This window comes from Musca domestica, unplaced genomic scaffold (assembly GCF_030504385.1).
Source record: "Musca domestica strain aabys unplaced genomic scaffold, Musca_domestica.polishedcontigs.V.1.1 31, whole genome shotgun sequence".
Taxonomy (NCBI): domain Eukaryota; kingdom Metazoa; phylum Arthropoda; class Insecta; order Diptera; family Muscidae; genus Musca; species Musca domestica.
The window spans coordinates 3,043,522-3,063,686 of NW_026712309.1; the positions used below are offsets into that span (position 1 = coordinate 3,043,522).

General features: G+C 34.2%; 2 protein-coding genes across 3 annotated transcripts in view; both read left to right on the forward strand.

Annotated features, from left to right (window-relative positions):
• The window catches only part of LOC101894323 (long-chain fatty acid transport protein 4), a 100,654-nt gene extending 84,874 nt beyond the window's left edge, over window positions 1-15,780 (forward strand). For both annotated transcript variants that reach the window (XM_005181256.4, XM_011293273.3), the window contains exons 4-6: window positions 10,656-11,279; window positions 11,337-11,538; window positions 14,172-15,780. In XM_005181256.4, coding sequence (XP_005181313.2) covers window positions 10,656-11,279; window positions 11,337-11,538; window positions 14,172-15,113 — 1,768 coding nt within the window. In that variant the 3' untranslated portion in view covers window positions 15,114-15,780. The remainder of the gene's footprint in view (window positions 1-10,655; window positions 11,280-11,336; window positions 11,539-14,171) is intronic.
• A 2,017-nt stretch (window positions 15,781-17,797) lies between these two features.
• LOC101894153 (probable asparagine--tRNA ligase, mitochondrial) lies at window positions 17,798-19,617 on the forward strand. The gene is made up of 4 exons (XM_005181255.4): window positions 17,798-18,079; window positions 18,138-18,345; window positions 18,412-18,638; window positions 18,698-19,617. The coding sequence occupies exons 1-4, from the start codon at window positions 17,990-17,992 to the stop codon at window positions 19,556-19,558; spliced, it is 1,386 nt and encodes a 461-aa protein (XP_005181312.2). The 5' UTR covers window positions 17,798-17,989; the 3' UTR covers window positions 19,559-19,617.
• The last annotated feature ends 548 nt before the right edge of the window (window positions 19,618-20,165 follow it).

Genomic DNA, 20,165 nt, shown 5'->3' on the forward strand with positions numbered 1-20,165 from the left:
CAAAATTCAACAATTCCATAATTAAGTCTTACATGACTTATCAGACTTATAATTTAGTTTTCTTTTTTAGATTATATTCTTCCTTGACTTTTATAATCTCTAAAAGGCGTGAAAATATCAAAATATTTGGTCGGAAATTAATGCTAAAATCTTGCCAGCTGTACGTCCATATTTAAGGAAGAACTACAAAATATAAATTTGCCAATGACGGAACATAAAATAAAAAAAATCTATTCGTTTGAAGAATTACAACGATCACATGAAAATTTCGATTTTAATAAAAAAAATATGATCACTTGAAGTCTACGAATGCCTGCAACAATATTTTCATATACATTGGAATTTTTTCACGATTCACAAAATTCACTCGATCTCAAATGTCAATTCCAAACGTCGAATAATATCCACTGAATTTATAAATAAGATTTACGTGACGTATACGCTATGGAATTGACTATTTTGGCACATACTGCCATAGTTGCATTTTTAGGAGCAAAAAACAGTGTTGTATGCCAAAATATTTCGATTTAATATTTGATGTTAAATAAATCCAAGTTTTGAGTTAATTTAATTTTTGTATGGTAAATCATCGTTCTTCCAGGTTCAGGAACGGAGCCTATATCAACCTCCATTTTCTTTGATTTGATTTGATTCATTTAGAGATGTGACGCATTTGAAAATACGACACATGTGCATTCAAACGTCACAACTCGATTTGATCTTTAAACACTTTTCTAATCTATCCCGTATTCTTTATTTATCGGCTACACTTCAATTCAAGTTTTGTGTTTACATCATTCAAAAATTTTGCAAGAGTTGAATATCTAGATTAAAAAAAAATAATTAAAAAACTGGCCGGTTTAATTTCATATAAAAACTCGTTTTCATAACTTTCTGTTATCTGTGTTTTGGGCTTTTATAATTTTTCTTTATATCATGTGCAAGTCATTTTGGACTTTGTTAGCCATTTATATGTGCGTGGATGACTTTCTAAACGTATATTAACAGTGTATCAATACAGTACTTAAACCGAGATTGTATTAAAAAAGTAACTACCAAATGTATCTGTAGTAACTTTTTGCATATTAATACTTTGCAATCATTTAGGAATTTTTATATGCATTATGCAATGTAATACAGTGAATAATGGAGAAGACCATATTTTACTGGAAATTCTTTGGATTGCTGCGAACTGGGAAACTCCAGCTTCAAAATTGCTGAAACATTATAAAATGGAAACGTAAACGAGTTGCTATCGTATTTTGTGTTGCAATCAATATTTTTCAACTTTAGTGATTGCTTATGCAATGGCAATCTATCCCCCCTTATGTTGCTGGAAGTTACTTTCACTAAACACTTTATCAATTGTAAAACGGTGTCCCTTCCGCCATTTTGTTTTTCTATTATTTTAATTTTTTAAGTATTTTAAAGTAAGACTGTGAGTCAGCCTCCCTTTTGTTTAGGGAAATGCCATGCGACTGCCTTGCATTCAATTTGCATCTACCTTTGTTGGCTTTCCTTGCGTACTAACAACAACAGTGTTGGAAAAGGGAACAAAATACATTGTAAATATTTTCAGGGATCTAAAGGTCGTTATGGTATATTTACATTGGATAACAATGCTATTATTTTTGGACATAGTTTACTGTCATTCATTTACATTGTAACCTGCTGGAATATCTACTATATCAGAAGTATAACAATTATTAGCATTTCTTCGTTATTCTACAAAACTCCTACGTTTAACGTCTAAAATTTTAATCGTTCAAAACTAGATATGTGCATTTATTTAATATGTTAACCAAAAAGGCAGTTGGTGTATTTTTATTGTCAATGCACACTTAACATTGTTAATGAACTTTTAAAATTTATTTATTTGAACAGCGACGTACACAAATTCAATTTCTTTAAAAATATGTACATGATCGTCATGTGCAAGAGTTTAGCGCTAATTAATGAAATATTTATTTTTGCTTTTGTATTTGCGTAATTGTCTAAGGCCAATACAAAATTGAAATTTATAAGAGATTCTTTAAATACTTTTTAATATTAATACTACAATCATACAAAATTTTCAATTCCGAAATTGGTTTGACAGTGCATTGTCTCAGCAGCTGTGTCGATGCGACTACCTGTATTCTTCTACCATGGGAACATGGTAGAATAAAGAAGATAATGTAAAATACAATCATATATTTACAATTATTAAATATAAGTGCACTGTATATACACAAATCAGAGATGGGAACCTATTTTCTATGCAATTCAATTTGACAAAGCAAATTACAAAAAATGCAGAGATCGATATGCTTTGATGAAATGACTTTACCTTCTTAATTTTACCATTAGTGTCTAAGAAATATAATTTAAACCAAAATTTATGTCGCATGTTCAGGAAAACAATTTTAACACTTTGAATTCATATGGAAAATTATTTTTGTAAATAATGTTATGATCAGCTATTTTTAATGGGTATAAGATCAATGTGCCCTGTTTTCGACCATGAAATATCATAAGAGCCCCTTCAAGAACAGCTGATCATCACACTAGCTGCCAAAATACATATTTTCATTTGAACTTGCCTTAAAACACCTTAAAGCGCATGACGACTCATCTCCTTCACCTAAGAAGTAAATACTTGTGTGTGTTTTCAATGGACACATGAACTAAGTCACCATTGCATTTTTAACAGAATTTGATATTATAATATTTTTTAAATTTCCTCTTCTCATTCTACTATAATTTCGATTATTTTCTTTAGTCTCTAAAACGATCAAATTTCCCTCCTTTAAAGTCATGTCATATCTGAAATGAATTTCAAAATCAAATGAACCTTGAGGTAATACCAACAATTGGCAACACCAGCGTATTTTCAGTTGTTGTTTTTGTTTAGAACATTGTTCTTTCTGTAGGTCAGTAGTAGCTACTGCCTAGCTGGCTACAGTAGAATTATCGAATTATCTATAAAGTATGAGCTTTGCATACATAATGTTACTATTGACCCTGAAAATTATTGTCGGATATAAACATTATGACTCAGTTCATATAATTCATCCATTACAAACAGAATAGATCATTATGTATAAGATATTGCCTACAAAAATGACAAAGAAAGCTTTTTTTGCATAGAAAATTTCAAATTTCTTTTTAGACAAAGGTGTTTTAGAACAGTAAAGGAGCTTTATTGCATTTTCACTAATGGATCATATATTTTGTTGCACACTTTTTTAAACAATGACTTTAATTCCGTATAACACATATTTGTATGCAAATAAGCTTTGTTTATACAAAAACCATGTCGATCCAAAGATTTTTCGCACAAAGTCAAAACATGGGATCATTGACATGTCGACGACACAAACGCGTATTTATGTGCACTAGATATCCAAACACTTCCATACGTAAAGCATATAGCTATGTTTATTAATTAAAACAATTACGAGGTAGTTTGTACGTGAACACGATCCAATACACCACACCATATACTTAGTTACCGAATTTACTTCCTAGTTATAAACAAAACCAGTGACGATGATCGGTTTACCTTGACTTTGAAATTGGTGTTTGTGCTCTTTGGCGCGCACAAACACCAGGCCAGTCATTAACCAAGCCAAGCTGTCAGTCAAGCAGGCCCATCATTCTTCCACTTTTACACGCACCAAGGCATGCCAAAGTAAGACAATAGTCGGTCACTCGGAAGCATAGAAAAGCACATGCACACACACACACAATAGCTCATTAATATGCCCATGGCAAAGTCGTTCAAAACATGGTTTCAATTTAAATTTCATTTTCATTTGGGCTTTTGTCATAGTTTTAGTTATAAACAATGACATCGTTATAATGGTCAAAGTTATTAAATTAAAAATTTAATTTATTAAATATATTACAAATTTGTGAAATAGTTTTAACAACCAATTATTTGTAGCTTCCCGTATTTCACAAGAAATCCCCAATAGATTTGTGCATGGTAGAAGAATGCAGGTAGATGCATCAACGCTTGGGAACGTTGATATGTCAACAAATTTTAAATGTCTTTTCAAACATAAGTTGATTTTTATATGTTTTCCTATACGACGTCATTCGGAGGTTATTATAACATGCGTTTTCAACAATTTTTACAAATTTCAATAGTTTTTCATTCAACATTTTCAATTCCAAAATTTGTTTGACAGTTCATTGTCCCAACAGCTGTGACTATGCGTCCACCTACATTCTTCTACCATGGATTTGTGTAACTTTTACGCCTAATATACATACCTAGAGATCCCTACAACGAATTGACGTTTAAACCATCAATAGATAGAAATCATAAAATCTAGGTCAATTTATATGGTAGAAGAATACAGATTGTCGTATCAACACAGCTGCTGAGACAATGAATGTCAAACAAATTTTCGACTTAAAATGTTGAATGAAAATTTATTGAAAATTGTACGAATTGTTGAAAAATGCATATCATAAAAACCTTCCATTTGTGTCGTATGAGAAAACACATAAAAATCAACTTATTTTTGTCAAAACATTTTAACATGTTTAACCCTTTCAGTGTTTTTGTCAAATATATTTGACATTTAAAAGTACTCTCTTTCTTTGCCATTTTTTGTTTTTCTTACGAACCGTTATTTTTTATATTTTTTAATAACAGACACGTTCGCTATTTAAAAATATTGCAGTTCTATTCTATTAGTTTCGTTTTCGAATTTCTGAGCACATTTTAGTAAATTAGTACGGAATTTCAGATTTTTATCTCGACAAAAATGTTCATTAACACTGAAAGGGTTAACATATCAATGTTCCCAAGCGTTGATGCAACCATTGCATCAGTCGTGTCCGTTAAAAAGTCTGTTGAAAACTTAAAAATACCAAACAAGTAAAAAAACATTAAGTTCAACCGGGCCAAACTTTTAATACCCTCCACCTTAGGGTAAAAGAAACATTAGAAGAAATGTGGCAAAAACCATTAAAATGCCGATTATGGGGAGGTACCGTTATATGGGGGCTATACCAAAACGTGGACCTATAATTACAATGTTTCGCCACCGGAGCTGGAACCCATTATGACCAACAAATGCCGATTTTCAGACAAATCCGTGAAAAAATGTGGTAAAAAACTAAAATACTAAATATCGGGAGGTACCTTTATATGGGAGCTATACCACAACGTGGACCTATACATGCAATGTTTTGCCATACGCTCAGGGACCCGCTATGACCTACAAATACCAATTTTAAGACAAATCCGTGAAAAAATGTGGCATAAATCATCAAAATACCGAATATCGGGAGGTACCGTTATATGGGGACTATACCAAATTATGGACCCATACATGCAATGTTCCGCCACCGGAGCTGGAAGCCATTATGACCCACAAATACCAATTTTTAGACAAATCGGTGAAAAAATGTGGTAAAAAAAACTAATATACTAAATATCGGGAGGTACCTTTATAAGGGGGCTATACCACAACGTGGACCTATACATGCAATGTTTTGCCACACGCTCAGGGACCCGCTATGACCTACAAATACCAATTTTAAGACAAATCCGTGAAAAAATGTGGCATAAATCATCAAAATACCGAATATCGGGAGGTACCGTTATATGGGGACTATACCAGAACGTGGATCGATATATCTCATTTTCAATACCAACCATCCTAGACACAATGCAAATAGCTCTGCTAAATTTTGGAGCTCTACGTCAAATAATGTGGGCTGTATCGTGATTTCAACAGACAGACGGACAGACAGACAGACAGACGGACATCGTTAAATCGACTTAGAATTTTATGCTGATTATGAATATATATACTTTATGGGGTCTAAAACGAATATTTAGGGATGTTACAAACGGAATGACAAAGTTAATATACCCTCCTTTCCAAGGTGGAGGGTATAATGAAGCCGTTATATTAGGGTCTATACGACGACGTGGATATGCATAGGCAATCAAGCTTTTGTCGTAAGCCATTACATTATTCAAATGCGAAACTTGTAAACATTTTTGAATAAGGTAGCTAAAATCATAAAAATACCGAATATCGGGAGCTGACGTTATATGGGGGCTATGCGAAGACCTGGACCTGCACAGATAATTTTCTGTCATAGGCTGTAGCATCCATTACAAACTTCAAATACTAAATTTAAAACAATTCCGGTGAATAATGTTGCTAAAATCATCAAAATAACGAATATCAAGAGGTACCGTTATATGAGGGCTATACGAAGACGTGGACCTGCACAGGCAATTTTCTGCCAAAGACTGTAGTATCCATTACAAACTTCAAATACCAAATTTGAAACATTTCCGGTAAATAATGTCGCTCAAATTACCAAAATGTCGAAAATAGGGAGTTACAATTATATGGGGCTATACCAAAACGTGGACCTACTAATGGGTCATTTTCAATACCAAAAGTCCTTAAGGCATAATATACAATAGAGTAAAATTGTATCAACCTATTTCGTTTCGTTCGAAAGCTTGAGTGATTTCCACAGACGGACGGGCGTATGGTCATCGCTAATCGACATAGAATGTTGTGCTGCTTAATATACCCTCCATACTACGATGAAGGGTATAAAAACATATCGTGTGATAGAGCCTTAGAGACACTTGTCAAACATTTTTTCTGTCGATACAAACATCTTGAAAATATTGCCTCTTTTGTTTGCAGTTTTCTTCAACTCGTGGACAAAATGCGCACCTCGGATGAGAAAGAAAACAAAATTTACTTTGGTTTGAATGTACATACGCCATTCAACATTGTAGTTTTCATTCATAACTTTCAGTCTTCCCAAATTTTTTTTAAATTTCATTAAAGTTTTCTATTTTCAATTTTTAAATGTCATAATTTATTTTTTCGATAAATGCTCTCATTTGTTAAGGACGGCACACATTTCATCTTAGTTCTGAGAGCGATTTGAATGGAACAAAGAACAAAAATCTTTGTTGGCTCAGCTAATTTTGTGTTGGGAATTAAGTAGATATTTCTTAAATAATGGTCGAACAAGAAATAGAGAGCGAATCACGTACCATGTGAACTTAGCATTATGTAGAAATTGACAAGGTTGAGTTCGCTGACAAAGGGTTGCCATATTCGATTTAGCAAATGACTCTAAATCGATTGTTTTGCCATGGATAGAATAAAGCTACCGACTTACTTCATTAAGACTAAGGTGTGAATATTTTTATTGTTTTAATAAATATAAAATAAATTTAAATTCATTCTTAAGATTATAACGTTTAAATTTATGTGGAAGTCGATTTTGAAAATAAAACTTAAACCACCCAATGGTCGTGCTCATGGTAGAAGAATACAGGTAGTCGCATCGACACAGTTGCTGGGACAATGAGCTGTCAAAGAAAATTTGTCATTTAATGTTTTTTAATATTTACATTCTACACGTTGAACTTTGTTCAAAAAATGGTTAATTATAAATTATACTATTTATTACAATAAATGCAAAACGTCATAGTTTAAATACAAAGTCCATTTCCTATGAATGCAATTGAAGCGAATCACTGCTTAAGCGACGGCAAATAATCGAAATATAACACCATCAGTAAAAAGTAAACGCGAACTTCCCCGGAATAGCAACCACATACGTATTTTTCCTATGATTGACTTGCTTAATTGTATAACTACCGATTACTGCCGGTAATTTAATATTTCAGACCACAAACACTATTTCAGCAATACATGTATTTGATTTATGTTATAACACAATTTACATCAGCTGATCTTTCTGTTTTTTGTTTTGTATTTTATTGGCGGTTATATCTTATTTTTTGCCTACTTGACCCACTAATTGAATGTTTGTCGGTGGTGACTGCTCCCAAGATGTTGCAGCAGTCTTTACAAAGAATTGTATTACAGTAAATGCTGTTTTGGGGGGAGGGATATTTCTCTCACAAACTAAAACTAAATTACATATTTACCATTTATAGTGCTATCTCTTTCTTCTATCTCTTAATCTTTGTTCCCGATGAGATTGTTGATTCCGGTGTAGTCGGCTTCCATAGTAAGAAGAATGCATCTAATTGTGCTTTTGTTGCACAATTAAATGTTCAATAGCTAGACAGGTTGAATAATGTCATTCGTTTTCATTCATACAATCTTTACGAGAGACTAAGGAGATGAGGTTACGAGCACGCGTATACAGTAGGAGGCAAACATGTGTAATAACATTGTGTTTTTGCAATATTTCGAGGCAAACTCTACCTTAATATTGCAATGTTTATATTGAACAACATCATGATTCAACGTGTATTTGTACCTAATTTTCGTTGAGTGAATTAGGACACTAGAGTTTCCCAAAAGACACATTTTGACAGATCTATTCCTGAGAGTATAAGGCATTATCAGACGGCATGGTAGAATAATACAAGTATCCGCATCGACACAGCTGCTGGGACAATGAACTGTCAAACCAATTTTGGAATTAAACATTTTGAATGATAAATTATTGACTACAACTTATTTGAAAATTGCATAACCTAACAACCCCAGATCTGTGTCATGTAAGAAACCTCCCTATTTTCCGTATTTTTACGGTTTAGGCGACATTATTCACCGGAAATGTTTCAAATTTGGTATTTGAAGTTTATAATGGATACTACAGCCTATGGCAGAAAATTGTCCGTGCAGGTCCACGCCTTCGTATGGCCTCCATATAACGGCACGATATTCGTTATTTTGATGATTTTAGCGACATTATTTACTGAAATTGGTTCAAATTTGGTATTTGAAGTTCGCAATGAATACTAAAGCCTAAGACAGAAAATTGTCTGTGCAGGTCCACGCCTTCGTATAGCCCCCAAATAAGGGTACCTCCCGATATTCCTTATTTTGCTGATTTTAGCAACATTATTCACCGGAATTGTTTCAAATTTCGTATTTGAAGTTCGTAATGAATACTGCAGACTATGAGAGAAAATTATCCGTACAGGTATTTTGATGATTTTAGCTACATTATTCACCGAATATTTTTTCTAGTTTCGCATTTGAATATTGTAATGGCTTATGACAAAAGTTGTCTATGCAAGTCCACGTCGTCGTATAGACCTTAATATAACGGCTACATTTTGTATTTTTGAAATCTTAACAGAATTTTTAACGGATTTTATTTTTTGAAAATTGCCAAATTCGTTCCAAGCGCTGGAGGGTATTCAAAGTTCGGCCCAGCCAAACTTACAGCTTTTTAACTTGTTAATTATCAGATGATTTTCCCTCTTGTGTACGCAATTAGAAATAATTTTTATTTTATATTTTTTTTAATAAGAAATTTTTAAAATAGGAAATTCTTCCTTTTTATTTATTTTTTATTTGTAATAGAATACGAAAATTTGCGTGTATTGTTTCAATATAGGGGCTACAAACTATTTCGTTGAGACAAATCAATTAATTTCCTCTAGGAGTCAATTAATCCCTATTTACACGTACAAAGTTTGCTGAGAAGAAAAGCTAGTTTCGTCAAATTTTTTTCGCTACTCTCTTCCAAAAATGTCACAAATGCTATGTTCTAGAACCTGTAAGAATCTACTAGATTTGCAATTTTTGTTCGATATCATAAAAGGATAATCGGTTATCGTAGTAAAAACAATCACATTCTTGCTCCTCCTGCAATATACGAAAAGTTATGCAAATAAATAAAGTAAAAATAAATATTTTTATAAAAAAATAAAATTTAAATACATTTTATGGACTTGAACTTTCGTCCATCAGTGTTTGTTTGTCATACGAGATACTTACAACTTATCGTATGTTCTTTTATATCATCCCACCCTTGGGCGGGAGGTTAGCTGGGTGTAGGTGTTTTATTGTATTCAATAATTAAATTTTGATGTATGACACATCAGGAGAGACATACAAGTCCGAGCTTTGTACTCAAACTCTTAAACGTACATGCAGATACATGTGTCCAATTATTTGTATCTTTGTACGATTTACGTTGCATGATTACGGTAAACGGATATAGAAGCTTGTAAATACACACAAGTCAATAGCTCTATTATTGACATGGTGAACTTGCCGGTCATGTTAAATGATAATTAAAATAAAAATAGCATGTATTTATAACATATTTTAAGCATTTTTCAATCGGTTCGTACATAACCGAAACTATTTCTTTTTTTTTTTTTTTTCAAAATAAAAAAAAAAATTAAATTAAAAAATTTTAAACTTCATATAGTTTATTATTGCCAGAACCTGCAAGGAACTACTAGTTTTGCAAATTTTGATAACGTAAAGAGTAAATCCTTTGTCGCAGTAACAATTTCTGTTCTGGAACAGACCATACATGGTAGAATAATACAGGTATTTTTCAAAAAATTTTTAAATGTTTTTTTTTATTCGAAAATAAATAGATTTTTATATGTTTTCTGAACGACGAGGTTTTTATGATATGGATTTTTTTAACAATTTTAACAAATTTGAATAGTTTTTCATTCAAAATTTTAATTTCGAAATTGGTTTGACAGTTCATTGTCCCAGCAGCTGTGTCGATGCGACTACCTCTATTCTTCTCCAATAAGACCATATGATGATAAAACCAGGTTTACATTTTTCTTGTTAATTGTATCTTATTAAACAAAACTAATTAGAAATGTATCACTTAGTTAATGTGAAAAATCTCTCTTTTTATCGTTACAGTGCCCTCTATGCTTATATCAAGCTATTGCATCTCATCAAGAAATATGAAAAGAAAAATATGACAATTGCCGATATATTCCATACGAATGTATCGAAAAATCCCGACAAAATTGTAATTCTCAGCGAAACTCAATCATGGACATTCCGTCAATTAAATGAATATTCGAATCGCATTGCCAATGTTTTCCATAGCCATGGCTATAAGAAGGGTGATGTTGTTGCTTTGCTAATGGAAAATCGAGCTGAATTTGTTGGTACCTGGTTGGGTCTGTCGAAAATTGGTGTTATTACCCCTCTGATCAATACAAATCTTCGAGGACCATCTCTAGTGCATAGCATAACAGTGGCGAAATGTTCAGCCCTTATCTATGGTGAAAGTTTTACCGAAGCTGTTGAATTCATTTTGAAAGATTTACCGTCAAATGTGGCTTTGTACCAGTACAACAATGAAGCCCGGACACCAGTAAGTGGTAATGCCAAAGATTTGACCACTTTATTGGAAACGGCATGTAAGGATAAAATACCCGCCTCCGCCGAACGTCCATCCCATCATGACAAATTGGTATATATCTATACATCTGGCACTACAGGTTTACCCAAAGCTGCTGTTATCTCTCACTCACGGTAAGTATGATGCTGGATGGCTGTTTTTCATTTGCTCATTAAATTTTCATGTTGCAGCTATTTGTTCATCGCCGCCGGTATCCACTTCACATTGCGTTTCCAAGAGAAGGATATTTTCTATACCCCATTACCTTTGTATCACACCGCTGGCGGTATTATGAGCATGGGTCAAGGTCTACTGTTTGGTTCCACTGTCTCCATTCGTAAGAAGTTTTCGGCTTCCGGATACTTTGCTGATTGTGTCAAATTTAACGCTACCGTAAGTACTTGTAAAATTTCGTAGATAAAGAAAATTATGACAAATGAAGAATTTGGACTTTGACGTTTGATTTGTGACTCATATCAAAAATCAAAAATCGGTGAAGTGTAAATGCCACTTTTGGTTATGCTAAGTTCATATTGCACTCTCAGAACTAAGATGAAATGTGTGCCATCCCTAACAAATGAGAGCATTTGTCGAAAAAATAAACTATGACATTTAAAAATAGAAAAAATTTTAAAAAATGTTGGGAAGATCGAAAATTATGAATGAAAACTGCAATGTTCAATGGCGTAACGAAAATAAATTTTGTAAAAGTAAATTTTGTTTTCTCTCTTATCCGAGGTACGCCTTTTGTCCACGAGTTTAAATTTCCACAGAAAACTGGAAACAAAGGTGGCAATATTTTCAAAATGTTTGTTTCGGCAGAAAAAATGTTTGACAAGTGTCTCTGAATGACTTATCTAAATGAGCTATTCAGGCTAAAACATATTAAAGCTTAAATCGTGACTTCGCCGTGAAAATACAACACTTTTGCCACTTGTAGTTGAAAACAGTGGTGTATTTTCACACTTCATTCACGATGTAGTCACTTAAACTTTGATCTGCTTCACCATTTAAGGGAAAGGCGACGAATCGCTTTGAAAAGAAAACTGTGGCTCTGGTATTCGTTTACAAAATAAATGAAGCCTGCCAACAGCTATAATACAGATGTCGATGAGACACAGCTTCTGGGACAAAGAACTGTCAAACAAATTTTGGAATTGACAATTTTGAATGAAAAATTATTGAAATTTGTAAAACCTGTTGAAAATGCATCCTGTATTCTTCTACCATGAGTTGTTCTGTAATATGTAGCTCTATTAAGGGATGAAGCTGCATTATTAGGTGTGTCTGCTTAATTTTCCAGCAGGAATTGTCCAGCAACTTCTTTCTTAGAGAAAAGGTAGTTTTATTCTCTTTGGCAAGGAAAATGCGAAAAGTAAACAGACGGTATTCCTGCAGAAGCTTGCAACTAATCAGCTGATTTGTCAAAACAAACCAATTTGTCCCCTATAAGGAGAATTAAAACAAAGGGAGCAATACTAATTTTACAAGTTTTTTAAATAAAAATGTTGGAAATAGTCTTTTATTTTCTAATTACATATTAACATTTACGTTTTTCATATTTTGTAAATTTGTTCTCCAAAAACTATTAGTCTTGCTAATTCCAAAAAAATATTTTCAAATTGAAAGCACAAAAAGAAATAAACAAACAATAGAAAACATCTGATTGAATGTCGATTAATGAGAAGAAGAAGAGTTGCAAGTGATTGCAAGAAGGGTTAACAGACGACTTCCAGTAACAATTAGTAACAATTGTTACAAATTTGGCCTTCGAGGACATTTCCGATTGAAAGCACCAACAGTTATTTCATGTAACGCGACCACAAGGAGACGTTCGGTGTCGTTAAAGCCGTCTTCTTGTGGCTGTCGCGAAACACGATATAACGGATGACGTGTCTATTGTCTCATGACCATAAAGGAAGCCCGAGGCGACGTGTTATTCGAATTTAAGGCCTCGGAAAACTTCAGTGTCGATAAATTCCTCCTAGTACGGTTGATGTTTTATCAACGCGAGACGTGAAAACCCGAGAGGCAAGTTCATTCTGTTATGAGAGTAAAGGTTAGCGTTGACTTAAGCCAGTCAAAAAGCGTTTTATGTATTGTCACCTTAAAATAACACCCACAGAATGACTGCTTTATCAACATGGAACTCCGGTCTTTGTTTTCGATCCATGACGCATGGCAGGACATTGACCAAACGACGCTTTAAACGTTACAAGCAACAACAGATAGACATCCAGTGCCAATCAAGTGGTTGTGGTTTTATGGATGACGCTCCACGTTTTATGGACGTTAGTTCAAATCATGGGCTAAATTTGAAATTCTTTAGTTGTTTGACATTAAAAATCGATGTCGATAAGTTCTGCCACAAAAATCCGCTTATGTGTTTTAGCTTTTGGATTTTTTGCATTGCTTTACGGCCAAAGCAGAATGAACGCTTTACGATTTGTCCATTCAAGAAAAAGCACAAAGAAACGTCTCTGATATTCCATTTATGATTGTTGTGTTATCGATGACGCGGGACATGAAAAACGCATGGCGCTTAATTCTTTGGGCGTCATCACGTGATATAAAAAAGCATGTAATGCTTTTATTCTTTTATTCGTTTTTGTAAAAAAACCTTAGTTTTAACGGATCTGTCACATTATTAATCAATTTGCTCGTATTCGAGAATATTGATTGAAAGCGTTGACTTCTACATAATCCCTGTGATAAGAACCACTGTAGAATTAAGTAGGTAACCTCAAGCAATCATGTGTTTATTTTTTCAAAATATTCCTTAGATATTATCTGATTGTCAAAATGTATACTCATAAATCCATTGTATATACAAAAATTACAGATCTGAACCAGTTTTATGCAGCTAAATTTGAAAAGTACAGAAACTGCAAAGTTGGACATGTTTTCTTAAAATGATGTTACCTCCTTAATTCTAACTTGATAAGAATGTTGAAAGTTAACATTTCGATGCTTTTTCTTGCCTATTTTCTTTCTAATAAACATTTCCACATTTTTTTTACTTGCAGGTTGCTCATTATATTGGTGAAATGGCTCGTTACATCCTGGCAACTCCACCATCAGAGAACGATCGCAAACATCGTGTTCGTCTTGTCTTCGGCAATGGCTTACGTCCCCAGATTTGGCCACAATTTGTTGAACGTTTCGGCATCAAACAAGTTGGTGAATTCTATGGTGCCACCGAAGGCAATGCTAATATCATGAATCACGATAATACGGTGGGCGCTATCGGCTTCGTTTCACGTATTCTGCCACAGGTTTATCCAATTTCCATTATTCGCGCTGATCCAGACACAGGTGAACCCATACGCGGTCCTGATGGCCTTTGCCAGTTGTGCAAACCCAATGAACCGGGTGTATTCATTGGTAAAATTATTAAAGGCAATCCATCGAGAGAGTTCTTGGGTTATGTCGATGAAAAGGCATCTGCTAAGAAAGTTGTGTGTGATGTTTTCAAAAAGGGAGATATGGCTTTCATTTCCGGCGATTTACTGATGGCCGACGAGAAGGGTTACCTGTACTTTAAGGATCGTACTGGCGATACATTCCGTTGGAAGGGTGAAAACGTCTCCACCAGTGAAGTTGAAGCTCAAGTCAGCAATGTGGCCGGCTACAAGGATACTGTCGTCTATGGTGTAACCATACCCAATACAGAAGGTCGTGCCGGTATGGCTGCCATTTACGATCCCGAACGTCAAGTCGATTTAGACAAATTTTCAGAGAATTTGGCTAAAGTCTTGCCTGCCTATGCCCGGCCATTGTTTTTGCGTTTCCTGACCAAGGTCGATTTGACAGGCACATTCAAATTGCGCAAAGTCGACCTGCAAAAGGAAGGCTACGATCCCAGTGTCATCAGTGATGCCATGTACTATCAAACGCCCAAAGGCAAATACGAGCCACTAACCAAAGAAATCTATGACAAGATCTTGAACCACGAAATGAGATTCTAGATATATTCCAATTGCACCGAGCCGGTCGATCATCGTCGTAGACTGTAATTGCCTGGAGAAAACTAATCTAAAACAAAAAAATGTATTTTGTTTTGTTGTTATTTAATTGTTAGACGAATTTGTTAGCCGTTGAAGAGTGCGCAACATGTTGTTGGCCGCCTAATTCCTTTTGTTAATTTAGAACGGAAATGGAATAAATACTGTCAAATATTTATGTTAGTGATCTAAACTGTGTGGGGAAGAGACTATTATAAATGTAGTTTTACGATTTTTTTTATTATTTACAATGTAAACTAATTATATTAGTTATTCGTATCAATTAAGTTAAGCATTTATTTTGTTAACGTCCGCTGTTGTTAACAAAACAGAAGTGTATATTATATTCTATGATATTTTTTTTTTTTGTTTTGCTTTAATTTTTATTTCTTTATTTCAATTGTGATTATTTGAAAAAGTGCTAAAATTTCGTAAATCCTTTTTAAGTTCGCAATATATCTTGTTATTGCCTTTTTATGACACAAAAACATGTACAGTTTTGGCTAAAATATATTCAATCGATAAAAATAAAAAACTTTGTATTTTACAGTCTTTTTTTACAAATATATTCGCAAAATATGAGAAATCTGCTGATCATAAAGATCAAATAAATTTTACTTCATTAAAATTATACGAACTTGTTTTATTCATTGTGTTTTAAACATCTGATTCTACCGTCAGGCAAAACCTGTAAGGAAAAGTCAAAAGTCGGGCAGGGCCGACTATACGATACCCAACACCACTATGCATATTTAATAGACGGTACATATTTTAATTTTTTGTACCAAAATTCGGATGTGCCAAAATCCAGGTCATTTGGACTGATATTGGCCATATGGTGCACAATTAACCCGATGGCGGTTGAAGTTATATATGGGAGCTACATCCAAATCTGATCCGATCTCGATATAATATGACAGAGGTATCCATAAGTTATCTGGTACCAAATATCATTCAAGTGGAGTGTATATTACGCATGTGAGGGACTTAAAACCCCAAATCGGATGTAACTTATATATATGGGAGCTAAAGCTATATCTGAACCGATTTTCACCAAATTTGATGTAATTCATTCTAGACTGAACTCGATCAGATGTGTCAAAATTCAGATCATTTGGACTGATATTGGCCCTTTGGTGCACAATTAGCTCGAAATCGGTTGAAGATATATATGGGAGCCATATCCAAATCTGAACCGATGCTCACCAATTTCAATAGAGTTCGTCCTTGGGCCTGACAAATACACTAGGGCCCCGACTTGCGCCGTCCCGATTTGCGTCGTTTCAAGTTGCATCGGTCTGAGCTACATGTGGTTAGCAAATTTTCAAATTGCGTGAAATAAGGAGAATTCCCTTTTCTTTATGGCGCTATATGTACATACATATGTAAATGAATTTAATTTTTGTATGGTTTTTCTTAATTCATTGTTTTGTTATTTCTTTATAAAAATTACAAACATTTTTTGAAGTAAATGGAATAATTAAAAATGTATTCATACTTGTTTTTTTTTTTTTTTTTTGAATATTTTTCCAAGAAAATTAAATATCTATGCATTGTGTATATGTATAGAAAAAGGTGATTCGACTTGCGTCGTTTTGAATTGCGTCCCAATTCTCCGGTCCCCATTAACGACGCTAGTCGGGACTCTAATGTATTGTTTGGAAATTTTCATCTCAATCGGATAATAAATGCGACCTGCATTTTGTTCACAAAAATAAATGGACAGACGGACGGGCGCACGGACTGACACGCACAAATCGACTCAGAAAGTGATTCTATGAAGATCCTCAAAAGTAACTATGGGGTTATCTCGCTTCCTTCTCCATGTTACAAACAAATGCACAAAGACATACCACTATGTGGTGTAGGGTATAAAAATGAGGTGACTTTCCAACTTTCAAAAGTAATTCGAGTTGCCATCGATACAACTGATGTGACAATGAACTGTCAAACCGATTTTGGAATTGAAAATGTTGAATGAAAAATTATTGAAATTTGTAAAAATTGTTGGAAAATGAATATTATGACAATCTCCGTTTGCGTCGTATAAGAAAACGAACTTATTTTTGACTAATTTTTTTTAAAAATTTTGACATATCAATGTTACCAATATATAATAACTTACCTTGTCAAATTTAACTGCATTAAAAATAGGTTACCATCTCTGATTTGTGTATATCATCATTTTGATCATTTTGACAATGAGATGTCGAAGGTATAATTTTGAAAAAAATGTAAACATATGATTGCATGGCTTTACCTTCTTGGTTCTACAATGTTCTAAACAATAAATACAAGAAATTGGCAAAAGTCAGACTCACTTGTATCTTACCTTTTTATTGTACCATGATCCCAACCGTAAAAAATGTTACTAATTTTGGTGAAATTTTATCAACTGTGCAAAATAAAGAGCCGCCGACGAAAAAAATGTTCCGCTTCGTTATCTGCTCACCGTTTAGGCAACTTATTTTTTAATTCCCAACTTTCTGAATTATTACTCAAAGAATTATTATATATATGTAGTATTTCTCATGGTCTGCGGTTTATTTTTGCGAAGGCAAAATTTATAAAAATCCGGGAATATAAAATTTTAGCCGCCGCCGCCGGGAATTTCACATCGGCTTCTTTAGCAACTAGTTCCGCGCTCTTTAGTGAAGATGTTCAATTTTCTCATGTCTCATTCGTAAACAACAGAGTACCCCGAGTCTTTGCTTTCTGTTTATTTTTTATCATGTATTCCTTTGTGGCCTTCATATTCGTTTCGTTTCGTAACTGCCCGATCCCCCGTTCTCTTGTAGTATTTCTCACTTGAAAACGTGCGGTTTATTTTTGCGAATGAAATGTTATTAATTAAAAGATTTGGTAGCACATTTCAACGAATAAACACAATTTGCCAAGCCAAGCAACCTGGGGATTCACTAGGAGTTAGAGTATGTATATACATTTAGGATTTGTGCTACTAACCTCTCGCTATCGTAACGCTCAAAGGGATGGATCAAGAATATACGACGACTAAAGAACAACATATTCTTGGACATTAATGATGGTTCAACAACGCAAAAATTTCAAATTGTAGTACCCAAAAATGATGCCACGAAAGCATTGACAGCGGGCAGTCTAATTAAAGCCACTGGTAAAGTGCAACTTGCGCCACATGGTCATTATGAATTACATGCCGATGAAGTAGAAACATTGGGTAAGAGTAAAAGTAATCTTATGAGCTTACGTGAACCGGCCCTAATGTTTATATGTTTTGCTATAGCTGATGGTCACTTAACGGAGGGATTTCCTTTTTCACCAAAGCAACATCATGCGCCAGAGTATGTAAGGGATTACCTGCATTTACGTTCTCGTGTTGATTACATTGCTGCCGCAATGCGACTCAGACATAAAGCACAAAAGGCTCTGCATGATTTTATGGACAACAATGAATTTGTACAAATTCACACCCCCATAATTACCACAAATGATTGCGAAGGTGCTGGAGAGGTATAACTGTATGAATTGATTTAAAAAATTCATTAAATATTCCCATTAATTATATCTAGGTTTTTACAGTACGCCCTGACTCGGAGTCGTTACTTAATCAAATGTCACGCCCTGATGTCCCCAAAGAAAATAGTTACTTTGATTCGAAAGTATACCTCACGGTCTCGGGACAATTGCATTTAGAATCTATGTCCTATGGCTTGGGAAACACATATTGCTTTGGTCCAGCATTCAGAGCGGAAAACACTAAATCTCCTTTACATCTCTCCGAATTCTATATGTTTGAAGCTGAAATGACATACATTGAAGATTTATCCAGCCTTTGTACGTTTATGGAGAAAATGATCAAATCTATTTCGCAACAAATACTGGAGACAAGCTCATTGGATTTAGAATTTTGCCAAAAGAACGCTTTGGGCGACAAACAAGTTTTAGGGTGGCTAGATAAAAGTTGGATAACACTGAACTACAAAGAGGCTTTGGATATAATTGTAAGGAATAAGGATAAATTTAAAACTGCCATAACACCCGATGAGGGGTTCTCGAAAGAGCAAGAACTGTTTTTAGTGGAACATTGTAAGGCCCCTGTATTCGTCATAGACTGGCCTTCGGCGCAGAAACCGTTCTATATGAAACAATCCCGCACAGATGATTCCATTGTGCATGCCTTGGATCTGCTCATGCCCTCCGTGGGCGAGTTATGTGGCGGTAGTTTACGTGAATGCGATGAATCCCGGCTACGTAACCATCCCCATTTACCAAATGGACTTGAATGGTATTTGGAGTTACGTAAATATGGTGGTTTGCCGACTGCTGGTTTTGGTATGGGGTTTGAACGTTATTTGCAATTGTTGTCTGGTATTAAAAATATACGTGATGTCATACCTTTTCCGCGATATCCGCATAGTTGTAAAATGTAATTGTTATTTAATTTTAAGCAGAATTACCTTTGTAATTTTTAATAAAGTTGATCAAAGAAGTTTCCTCCTCTCGAATTAAGTTAAACTCAGGAATGGACAGGTTAATTAATACTCTTGCCCCATTAGTTGATGTAGCAGCATATCAACTTTTCTTTTTTTTTAGTCGAACTGTATGTATAGGTTGAGAAGGACTCAAATCAGAAGGTATACTCATGGATTAGGCTTCCCGATATTCCCAATTTGGAGTTCCACCTAATTCAAATGTTATCCTGATAGTTCTTTATTTTTTACCCAAGACTTAAGCGTGCTTGAGACTATGAAGAATCACTAAATGGCGAGTTAAAAAAAAACTGCAACAAGTTCCAACGCCATAATTTTTACATTTTTTTTAATTTATTGAATGAATGCAAAAAATGTCGGAAATAACATCAAATTTTAGAATAAGTTTAGATTTGTTCGAATTGGTCACCTTTGGCACGAATTGTGGCCTTCAAACGGCCAATGAAACCGTCACACGCTGCCCGAATGTTGCTCTGCGATATTTTGGCCCATTCCTTTCAAAGCACTTGCTTGAGGTGATCGACACTTTGGTATTTTTTAGTTCCAA

Coding starts and splice junctions, on each gene's coding strand:
- LOC101894153 (XM_005181255.4), top strand. CDS start 17,990: ATGTTATTAATTAAAAGATTTGGTAGCACATTTCAACGAATAAACACA. Junction 18,080..18,137: donor GGGATTCACTAGGAGTTAGA/GTATGTATATAC, acceptor TAACGCTCAAAG/GGATGGATCAAGAATATACG. Junction 18,639..18,697: donor ATTGCGAAGGTGCTGGAGAG/GTATAACTGTAT, acceptor AATTATATCTAG/GTTTTTACAGTACGCCCTGA.